Source organism: Nuphar pumila, chromosome 2, assembly GCF_984573655.1.
Source record: "Nuphar pumila chromosome 2, dmNupPumi1.hap1.1, whole genome shotgun sequence".
NCBI classification, from domain to species: Eukaryota; Viridiplantae; Streptophyta; class Magnoliopsida; order Nymphaeales; family Nymphaeaceae; genus Nuphar; species Nuphar pumila.
In genome coordinates this window covers 4,643,800-4,655,666 of record NC_143250.1, presented here as the reverse complement: position 1 = coordinate 4,655,666, position 11,867 = coordinate 4,643,800, and the positions used below count along the sequence as shown (strand labels likewise).

Genomic DNA, 11,867 nt, shown 5'->3' with positions numbered 1-11,867 from the left:
TATTGGGAGGGCGGGCACATGACCATCCTTACCTACAAAAATCCTCCAAAGGGGTATGGGTCAGCCTGCCTCGCAGGGTATGTGGGCATTGCTGATGGCCCGATCGGGTTCCCTTGATATTGTGTCAATGGGTCGGGTTTGACTCAGACCTGATTCATACCAAACCCTATAGGGTCAGGGTTTGGTGATAAATAAGAAGGTTCAATTAGAATCTAGGTCAGACCCAAAGTTTCCGATTAATATATAATATATGGAACTGGGTATGGTTTGCAAAATTTCATACAAGATCCAGTTTGGACCCGAGTGTCAACTAAGATCTGTAATTTTTCAATGTAAAAAAAACTAAAAAAAATGTTATTTTACCATGGTCCGAGTCTGGTCCATGTAACCTTTATAGGATTCGGGTATGATTTCTCTTATGAAGGATTCAGTTGGATCCAAGTCCGGACCCAATACCATCATCTCTGATTCCACCTGGGTGCGAACCAAACCCGACTTGTTGACACCCCTACCTGATAGGCTGTTACCCTAACCCCACTCTCTCTCTCTCGCGCGCGCGCCCTCCCCCGCCCTCCGGAACCCGCTTTTCTCTCTCTCACCAAAACGCCACCGGACCTGCACGGCTGCACCTCCGGCGGTTCGGCCTTTCACCGACCGGCGGAAGTATCCGGAGCACGCCGTGCACCCTTCGCAGGTTCTCTCTCTCTCTTTCTCTATCTCTATGAGCTTCTGGCCTACTGTAGCTCCGCTCAGCGCCTTCGGCTATTCGGCGTTGGGTGGCAGCCTCTGGTGCACCCCTGGCAGGTCTCTCTCTCTCTCTCTCAACCCTGCTCAGACCGGGTTAGGCCCACAGGCTTGCCGCCTGCGCCATGCGTCCAGCGGCTTCCCCAGCAAGGCAGCACGCCACCGTTGGTCTTCTTCTTCTTATGTTTTTTTAGGGTTTAGGGTTTTTTGTGCTTTTTTTTTTCCAATTAGCTAAATGTGATGAATATTTAATTAGGTATTTCTGTGTTTTCTTAATCAACATTAAACATGGTTTCACATACTTGATTTTAATTAGAATTTTAGTTTTTTTTTCCAAATTAGCTTCTATATGAATGATGTTTGCTAGGATTAAGGTTATTTATTTATTTATTTTAAATAGCATGGAATATTTAATTAGGTTTTAGGGTTTTTTGTGTTTTCTTCTAATTAGCATTTAGATTTGTTATTTTTTAAATGAGGTAAATATTTAATTAGGTATTTCTTTAATGGACATTAAACGTGATTCCACATGCTTGATTTTAGTTAGATTTTTAAGTTTTTTCTTTTAATTAGGCTATATATGAATGATGTTTGTTAGGTTTTAAGTTTCTGATTTGGTTTTTTGTAAAATGACATAAGTGTTTAGTTATGGTTTTATGTTTTTTTTCAATTACCATTAGTCTTGAATCCAAGAATAATCAATAATGAATGCTTGATTTTGGTTAAAATGTTAAGGGTTTTGGTTTTTTATCAATTAACATAAATGCATAGTTTATAATGTTCGTATGAATTAGGGTTTTGATTTGGTGTTTTGCAAAATGACACGAATGTTGAATTATGCTTTTAGGGCATGTGTTTTTCTTCTCAACTATTATTAACCATGAATCTATAAAGAATGGATACTTGATTTTAGTTAGAACTTAGAATATTAAGCTTTTTTTTGTTTTTTTATCAATTAGCATAGTTGAGAGATCTATGATTTTTGTTAGGATTAGGTTTTTGATTTGTATCACTTCAAATAATGTGTGATTAAATTAGGGCTTTAGGGACTTTTTGTTCTTTTCAATTAGCATTTTAATTAGTAATAATCATCATTATATGTTTGTTTTCAATTAGGATGGGGTTTTGTTTGTGATGTTCAAATAACATTAATCATGATTCTATCTTTGATTTCTATTATGGTTTTAGGATTTTTTGTGTGTTTTTGCTGATTTGTTTTAGTATTTGATATATCTATATTTTATGGAAGTAGTTTGACCATTCAAATACATTTTCAATATAAACATTGGATTGATGTTTCATACTTGGGACTTCACTTATTAGTAATTATTTTTCTTTTTCACAGTGCATTTGTGCCCATCCTAGTTTAAATTACTGGCTCGCCCCTGGAGGGAGGAGATGGAGATTCACAGTGTGAGGTGCCTGGAGTGGAACCCTTCCCCTGTGGTGGCCCTCGCGACGAGCCCTGATGATGCTCAAGTGGCGGCCGCTCGAGAGGATGGCACCCTCGAGATTTGGCTTGTCTCTCCCGGCTCCATCGGGTGGCACTGCCAGCTTGTATCTCTCTTTCTCTCTCTGTCTTATTGGTCCTTTTGTCTTTATGATTCTTTCTGTCGGTATTTGTCTGGAGGATTGGGGTGTGTGTATGTGCGCACTTGTGCTTCTGACTGCCTTCTTCCTTCGCCAGACGATTCATGGTAACTCCGACTCGAGGATCTCATCTCTCACGTGGTGTCGTTCAGGCCTGAAGGGGATGCATTCATCTGGTCGCTTGTTTTCATCTAGCATCGATGGTTCGATTTCCGAATGGGATCTCTTTGCATTACAACAGAAGGTAGTGCTCATTTGGATATCTACCTTCTTTTTTTGTTCAGCCCTTTCCATGCTTCGTTTCTAGATTCGTGTGCAAATTAACTGAGAATCTGGTGATTTTTTTTAATACCCTGCATTTTTCAATGAAATCAATACTTTATTTGACTTGTAAGAATTGACTGGGAATTTAGAGAGCTTTTACATATAGACAGTGAGAGCGATACACTTTAGGCTTTTTTGTTCTATAAATCTGTCAAATGTGGGTTTTAATATCAGAAAAGGGGACAGTTTCTCTGGAGCTGGCAGAACAGCAAGCGCTAAACCATGGCTTGGTAAGAAGAGAACTTTTTTCAGCCATTGAACCGACGGAACAATGAAGTTCCACTCTTGATCTTCATCTCCACTTGATCTGTGCTGATATTAGTCAGCCTACTCATGAAACCTTATGCTGCTTGTGCATAAGCATTTGTGAGCAGCGAATTATTATCAGGTTTTAATCATGCCCATTGCAAAGTTCTACCATCCTTAATTTTAACTTGATGGATCTTTCATTTTTACTTGTGGCTGCTTTCTGCAATGGTCCCTTCTATATCAGTTAAAAGTTGTAGTGCAGCATCCACCTTCAATTTGATATTGAGAGGCATGCATCTTCTTGTGAACCCGCATCAGTCAGTAATGTAACTGATGCTCGCTCAAGGGCACATCGAAGTATAAGTTTTTCAGGTTTTTTGTAGCATCATTATCATTTCAGATTGCTGTCAAACTTATCCATATGAAATGTGCATGATAGATCTAAATGCCAGACAGCAGTTTTAATCATCAGTTGATTGTATACTGTCGCGCTAGACTTGATTCATAACTTGTACGTGTTGATGACCATGTGATTTGGGTGGGTCATGATACTTCCTTTCACCATAACAGATGTGATAAAAAGAGTGGATCACTGTGGGAATATATTACAGGATGACATTAGATTCATAGGCAAGCAGGCTGACCAGGGCATTGAAGTGACATGATGGTCTCATAGGTCCTCAGCTTGAGGTCCAAGGGAAGGCAATGCCTCAAATTTGCATTTAAAGGGGGGTTGGTGGTTCTTTTTTTTCTGTCTTTAAAGGGAAATATGTATAACATCGTATTTGAAAGGTGGGATTCTCCTCTTAATTTTGATAATGGAAAAGAAAGAACTCTTGTTGGTAAACTGGGTTCCCAATTGTCTAATGGATAATAATGGAGAAAATAGGAAAGGCAATTTTTTTTCTAGATATTAAAGTAGATATGCTGCCATAAAAAACAGTGGAATTTGAATAGGTTGTTTGATAAGGTAATTGGTCTAGAAACAAGAATTTTAGTACGATATGGATTCATTTATTTTTTCCTCAAGGTTGAAAGTAGAAAATTGCTGCTAAGTATGTCAATTTTTATAAGTTGTTTTCCCTTTTGGATATAAAGGGAAGAAAGCTACTAGAATATATGCAAACTATGAAATATAGCAATGATAGTTATCTAGGCAAATCCACTCTTTTTTTACTTAACAAGATGGCAGAGATGGCATGCTCTCCCCTCTTCCCCCCAACCTTTTTTACTTTTTTGCCTGAAATGCAAATATAAGGGAAAGATTCATTAAGTGAAATGAAGACACAAAAATGAAGTAAAAATGAGCATTCCTTATCCAATGCCTACATTTATTTGCGTGATCTCTTGCATTTTTCACACTCCTTGGTTTTCATTGTTTCTATTAGACAATTTTTTTGTTGTTGTTGTTGTTTATCTCCTTATATGACAAGACCACCTTGAATATCCTTCATGGATTTTAGAATCTTGGCTGTTGGACACCATATGCCAAGAGAGAAGCAAGATGTTTCTGCTGTTCTTAGTGTTAACTTACAGGTACCTAGCTAGGGAAGGGTGTTAACTCTAATCACAAGTTATTGGCCATGTTTGCCTGGACTCCTACCAATGTTACCATCTAGTCATGCCAATATATCAGTCACCTATATCGTTCAAGGTATTATCTCGGCGAGGGTATTTCTCGGAGAGATTTTCAAAAGTTGAAAAATCTTGGGAAAATCTTTGGGAGTTTAAAAATTGGAAAATATATACATAATACCAAAAGGATAAGAAAAAAATAAGTTTTGCATTATTTTTCTTTCAAAAATATAAAGAAAAAAGTTTTAAAAATATGCAAGAAAAAAAGAAAATGCAAACTTAAACTATAAAAAAGAGTTTTTCCCCAAAAATATCGTGATATTATCGCAATATTTTGTCTGCTGGTGATATTTCAAAAATATCGCAAGATATTCCCTTTAATATTGGCTAACTTAAAATATTGGTATTTCTTGCGCTATTTTCAAAATATCGCCGATATTGGTGACAGTGCAATATATAATAGGGATACCTATCAAAATCACCTGTGAATGTCCATTTTCTTTTAGTTCATTTACTGCTAAATATTTCTTTGTGAACTTTAGGCTATCCTTTTTTAATTTGAATGGACTTTTATGCTTGATTTTGTTAAATTTGTTTAAGATTGAAAGCATCCTAATTCCTTTTTTTAGTCTCGTTACAGTTCTATCTCAATAATTAGAAAGACAATTATGACATAATGTATTAGTACTTTATTGATTTTTAGTCTCGTACATTGCATTACTAATTTGGTGCCCTCTCTCTTTGTAGTTAAATGTTCAAACATTTTTATCCTCTATCTTTTTAGTTTGAAGTTCAAACATGTATTTTAATACTGTGTGCATGTGTGTGCATAGACATGCACATACTCATGCTCATTTATCTAGTGTTGTAAGCATTGATGTGTCTGACACTTTGTACCATTCTTGATATTGGCACATGTATCCAAGACGTTGATGTAGCACCACACATCTTGGAAATTGTCAAAATCTTAATTAGCTAAGGTGCCTCTCCATGTTGAGCATGCTAATGGTGATAGGTGCTTCCAAATGCTCTTGAAGCTACACAAAAATTGCATATAGTAGTGGGAGGTGTATTGCTCGTGCTTCAAGGTTTAGATTTGCTATGTCAAGTAGATGTCTTATGCACAAATTTGTGATGAAATTTGTGACTTTTTTTTGACTGAAGAATGACATTGCATTTTTGGCTATTTAAGAAAGCCTAGTATATAGAGTATGGATTTTGACTTGCGTGAATGTGATCTTACGTAGTTTTCAGACAAATGATAGATGGTTTTGTAACAATTCTTGTTTTTGATGGCATTATGGGAAATATGAAATATCCTATAATATACCCTGCATTACAGAGTCTGAAATACTCTCATAGATAACTCTTCAATAGCAATATCTTCTTCCATTTTTTCTGATTATTTAGTATTTATATTAACACTTCCCACAATTGGAACTCAAACATCACCTAAGGTATGTATTGCCACCTAACACATATCAAATACCCTATCCTCACGGGGTGTTTACTTCAGCACAAAAATCCTGATGTAAACTTGATTGTTTAAAACTTAAGTCTAGACTAATGCAAGTGGTATCACATTATTGGTTCAAATTAGCAGGATTTGATGCTAGTACTTTTATGCCTGGTATCTTATTTTATTGTTATTATTTTTTTTTAAAACCCAGAAGGGGTTTTAACCTTCAGAGGAAGCATCTAAACTGGGTCTAATTAGTATGGTCAGATTTGGTTCTACCGAGCTGCACATGTCGACACTTGACACTGGCTTTGATAATTCCAATTCATTCGGGACAAGGACTCGAGTTTGTTACTTTTTCTTTTTTCAATGCATGACCTCTTCTTCTATGTATCTGGGTCAAACAGACTGGTTGTACATAAGGCATTATATGCTACTCATCACATGCACATGCACTTGTGTTTTCTTTTATAACTTCGTAATTGATCACATAACATTACAAATATTGTTTTTGGCAATTTCTCTGTGATGAAATATCTTGGGAGATATTGAAAATTTTGATTTTATGGGATAACTCTTGGGAAAATATTGTTCTATTGAATATTATAAATAAATATATAATTTAAAATATTATAAATATTTATGATGGGGTTAGAAGGTTTAAATATAATGTGAACACATAAATATAAAGGCATTAGTCTGACGTTAAAGAAGAGAGGGAGTAGTGCTTTTATAACTTGGTTTAATAGGCATTAATAGAGTTCACAATGTAAAGGGACAAAAAATAGTCCCTTATCGAAGAGGAGGGGAGAAACCTCCCCTCTCACATCTATTTAAGATGGGCTTTACCTCTCCTTTTGCTGCATTAAAGAACGGTAGCTGTTCACTTGGGTGAAGTTCATGCCAACTGCCTTTCTATTAATTTTTAAGTGGGACTTTAATGCTCCTGCCTTTAATAAAGCTTTTTAGCTTTAAATAGAATTTTCATATCCTTTTTGGTTAGATTGCGATATTATCGAGAGATATTCAGAGTGAGCGAGATTTTGAAAATCGGGATTTTCAAAATCCCAGCGATATTTGTCTGTGATCATACATATGTAAGATTGATGAAATCAGTTATTGTTGTTACTACTACTACTACAACAACAACAACAACAACAACAACAACAACAACTACTACTACTACTACTACTTGAACAAAAAACAAGCTTTCTTTAAAATCAAGATCCAATGACAAACATGAATGGCAAGCAATCATCTTAGAGAACAAGAGAACAAGGTTAAAGGAAAAAAAAGGAAAAGAACTACAACTACTTTAAGCCACGATCAAGCAAGTTTCAGACATGCATAATGCCAGAAACTCATATCCTCTTAGGCTCAATCTGATTCCAGTCTAATGTATTATCAATTTCACCCATTGCACTAAGTAAAGCCCCTCTTTGAATATTGGAGTTGATTATCCTAGAATCACTTAGGCCCTGTTTGGGTCAGATTCAAAGGATCTTGACCGGAAATCCTCAAATCTCTAGTCCGGAACACCCCTTTGTTGTTTTTAGTTGTAAATTTGGATCTCAGATCCTAGAGGAGTTCCGATCAAGGCATGGGGCCCATGCCTTAATCCGCGTGTCTGTGGATATCCTCAAAGATCCACAGCATTCAACATCCCCTAAACAAATCTCTAAATGTTAGATACTTGGACTATTCCTTTCCAACCATGTGAACTGCCATGCTAGACCTCCACCATTTCCAAATGTGCACTCATTTCTTACTTGTTTGCCCTTCTCAAGGAGCTATGATCAGCAACCTTAAGTCACCAATTTTGGACATGTTAATGTCTCTACCATTCTAAGCCAATTTGAAAAAGTTTTCCAAAGGGAAGTACCATAATAGGTCCAATGATGATTCATCTGCAGCCTGAAAGGACAAAATCAGCTGGCCAAGGACATGGCCCATTTCTTCATGTTCAATTGTCTTGAATCTGTCCAATGGAACAAGCTATGAGAAAACAGCTCCTCATTTGAGTAGGCCTTCTGTCCTAATGAATCTAATTATGAAAAGGAGCCATAGACGGTTCAAGGAGGACAATTTGTGGGTCTTGATTCTGAAAGCACCAGAAGTTCCAACTTTCAAAACAATGCAATCATTTAACACTTTTCAATCTGCAATCTTGTAGGATTAACATTAGAGCATCCAATTCATGGAACTTCTCTGATGTTGGGTCTCGTAAGAGTTATATCTCATGCATTATTAGAAAAGAATTATATCCCCCATTGTTCCTCGTGTAAGTCTGCCACATCATTGCGGATGCATGTGGAAGTTAAGTCATCCCTTTTATTAGTTTATAATTTTTTAATTCTTCATTTTTCTTTGTTCATTGTCTTTGTAAGGATATTTGCATGACCTACTAGTTTACTAGTGACCATCTTTGTTGTTGGTCAATTACATTTAACATAAACCTGGGCATCTCGTAGCCTGCTCAAATGTCAAATCCCTCTTATTCTCCAGGCCTGCCCTCCTGTTAAATGGTTATATCTTCTTTTCCACTTCTATTTTCCAGCCCGTTTTTATGGCCAGAACAATACCTATATCAATGCCTTCTGATGCCTTGGCTTATTCATGCCCCATTGTATTTCTTCTGTGGGTATTTTATTTCCTCTTTTAGAAAACGTGTTTGCATGCAGGCACTATAATATCAAGCGGTGAAGGAAACTGAGGTGTATTTAGTGTTGGTTTATCTTTTACTGTTTTGACTTTGAGATGACTGAAATTTGGATTGTAAATGATGACTACGATTCCTAATTGTGAGATACTTTTTTATGGAAAATAAGAATTATCTAGCATATATAGTTAAAGTTTTAAAATGAGCTGAACTTGACTTGGCTTCTCTCTAGAATACTAAGGAATGTAGTAGCTATACAGATTTTGAAAATATCAAATTTTGCAGCTGTTCTGTTGGCTGCGTTAGTAAAAGATTTATCGTTAAGTTGATATGCCTTTGTGACAAATACATAGGCTGGCAAGCTTCACAGACAATGGAGATGAATATGATTCACCTACTGAACAAGGCCATAGTTGTTCATGTTCAAACCATCGTGTAGACATTCACTGAAATGATGTTTTTGTAAGGGCTGCACGCCTCCAATTTACTTGACCATCAACTTGTTGCAATTAGGGTTGATTACAGTCCCCAGAGTCTCTACTTTGGCAGCGAACATTTAACCACCACCAGGCTTTTTGAGAATTCTTTCTTTTTTGGTTCAACTGATTCTACTCAATGTACTACTAGAGTTTTTGAGCTTTGGCAACTCACAACCCACGATCAGCAAAACTGGTGATTATTGCTGATTATGCAATGATGGAAGTCTTTCAGTTTATTCTGGCAGATTTCTTGAAGTTTTGGTTTCAATAACTTATGTGGAATAAGAGTTTTTTAACATATGAGCCATCTGTCTTGCAGGTTGTTTTGGAATCTATAGGAGTTTCTATTTGGCAGATTGCAATGGAGCCTTCTGAAGAATCTTTGCATTTTGTAAAGCATATGGATGCAGCCACAAGTAATGGGGTTGCAAATGGTTCCATTCATCATAGAGGTGATGATGATGATGATGAAGAAGAAGAGAGTAGTGATGATGATACCAGTAGTAGTAATGATAATGACACTAGTGAACCTCTTTCTGTGAAAGCATGTAGCTTTAATCAAAGATTGGCCTTTGGCTGTGACGATGGTCGCGTGCGAATATGTACCATCAGTGGTTCCGATGAAGCATTAGATGCTATTGTATCTCTGCCAAGGGTGGATGGTAAGATGGTTCCTGCTGTCTGTGTAGGATAGTTTTATTATTCATATATCCATATGTTCATTTTGTCTGTTTATCACACAGGACGGATTCTAAGTGTTGCATGGAGCTATGATTCCAGGTTTATTTTCTCTGGGAGCAGCAATGGGTATGTGTATTGAACGTATTGATAATGCATCTGCATTATTTAATTCTTAAGTTAGGTGCAACTCAGAATTCTTGATTGTTGAGTTAAATTAAGAATTCAGTTCTGCAAATAAAACTAAGTCATGAGTCTTGTGATGATTCCAGGTTTATTTTTTTCTGGGAGCAGCAATGAATATGTGAATTGAAAGTAATGATAATGCAACTACATTATTTAATCCTTTATTAAGTTGGCTGCAACACAGGATTTTTGATTGATGAATCAAATTAAAAATCTAGTTCTGCAAATAAATACCATGTCATGAATTTTTTAGATTGTGATGCTTTGAGCAAACCTGATCCAAGTCATCCGAGTCTCATATGTTCATGATTCTTTCTGAGATGGTTTTCTAGCTTTCAAAGTCAGAATGATATTGATCAAGTCTTTATGGAGTCTTATGAATCTAGTTGTGTGTGAAGATGGGTGTTCTCACGGATTTGTTGAAATTTGGCATGTGCCACATGTTAATATGTATGGGTATGTGGTATGAGATATGGTTGTAATGAAATAAGCGGAAGAAACCAAGAATGCTAAAGCATTCACTATGTCCCACACGGACAAATGCAACAAGCACAAGAGAGAAAATCCACTAAGGGATATACAAAGGGCCTTATAAAAAGGCTACACACATGAAAAATAATATCACTATTATTGAAGAGGAGCTCTCAAGAGCAATACAACATACATGGGGGGTTCCCCCTATTTATAAGAAGAGGAGACCAAAGGGGCTCCCAATAGAGTCGTTGGGAGCCCCCAACGGTCACATATGTGACCGTTGGGGGCCCCAACGACTCCATTGTGGGGCCCCTTTTCGGTATCCAAAAAATACAAAAATAAAAATAAAAAATAGTGAAATACGAGAAACAAAATAAGTACCCCTATGGGGTACTTTGTGAAATGACCATAATACCCCTATCGGGTATTATGGTATTATTACATATGTTTTAACACCCCCCCTCAAACTTTACGGGGGAATGACCGAAAGTTTGCCAAGGAGGAACAAGAAGCGAGGAGCAGGCAGGGCTTTGGTGAAGAAATCAGCAAGTTGATATTCTGAAGTGACATATGGCAGTGTTACTGTCCCACGAAGATATTCATCACGTACATAATGACAATCCATTTCAATATGTTTCGTCCTCTCATGGAAAGTGTGGTTGCTGGCAATGTAGATAGCACTTTTGTTGTCGCAACAAAGCTTCGAAGCCCCGGTAATTTCGACTCCCATATCTTGAAGAAGACTTCGAAGCCACACCAGCTCCATTGTAGTGGTTGCCATAGCCCTGTATTCTGCTTCAGTAGAAGACAATGAGACTTTCTGCTGTTTCTTGCACCTCCAAGCAATTAGCGAATCTCCTAGGAATACACAAAAGCCAGTAGTTGAGATTCGATCATTTGGGTTTCCTCCCCAGTCAGCATCAGTATAAGCTAGTAAATCTAAGGAAGAGATTGAGGATAGGAATAGCCCTTTAGTCAAAGTATTTTTAATATATCGAATGATCCGGAGCACAGCACTCATATGCACAGATATAGGAGCATGCTGAAATTGGCTTGCAGAGTGCACAGCATGAGCAATATCGGGCCTGGTGATAGTCAGATAGGTGAGGGAGCCTATGAGTTGCCTGTAGGGCGTAGGATCGTCCAGCAGAACTCCATCCTCCAGTCGTAGTTTAGCATTGATAACCTCGGGAGTCTCCACCTTTTTATCATCTGAAATCCCAGATTTGGAGCATATGTCTGCAGCAAGCTTCATCTGTGACAGTATATACCCTCGAGAAGAGTATGCAACTTCTATGCCAAGAAAGTACCTGAGAAAACCCAGATCAGACATATCAAAATTATGTTTTAACATATTTTTAACTTTAAGAATACCGCTTTCATCATTGCCAGTGATGATCATATCATCAACATAAAGCAGAAGGATGATGATACTATTACCTGCATTTTT

The 11,867-nt window shown here is 37.1% G+C and overlaps 1 protein-coding gene across 1 annotated transcript in view; it reads left to right on the top strand.

The window, feature by feature from the left end:
• Window positions 1-559: 559 nt before the first annotated feature.
• The window catches only part of LOC149844541 (WD repeat-containing protein PCN-like), a 53,263-nt gene continuing 41,955 nt past the window's right edge, over window positions 560-11,867 (top strand). Inside the window, exons 1-5 of the mRNA XM_089997248.1 lie at window positions 560-694; window positions 2,090-2,301; window positions 2,432-2,578; window positions 9,399-9,741; window positions 9,823-9,886. Coding sequence (XP_089853374.1) covers window positions 2,143-2,301; window positions 2,432-2,578; window positions 9,399-9,741; window positions 9,823-9,886 — 713 coding nt within the window. The 5' untranslated portion in view covers window positions 560-694; window positions 2,090-2,142. The remainder of the gene's footprint in view (window positions 695-2,089; window positions 2,302-2,431; window positions 2,579-9,398; window positions 9,742-9,822; window positions 9,887-11,867) is intronic.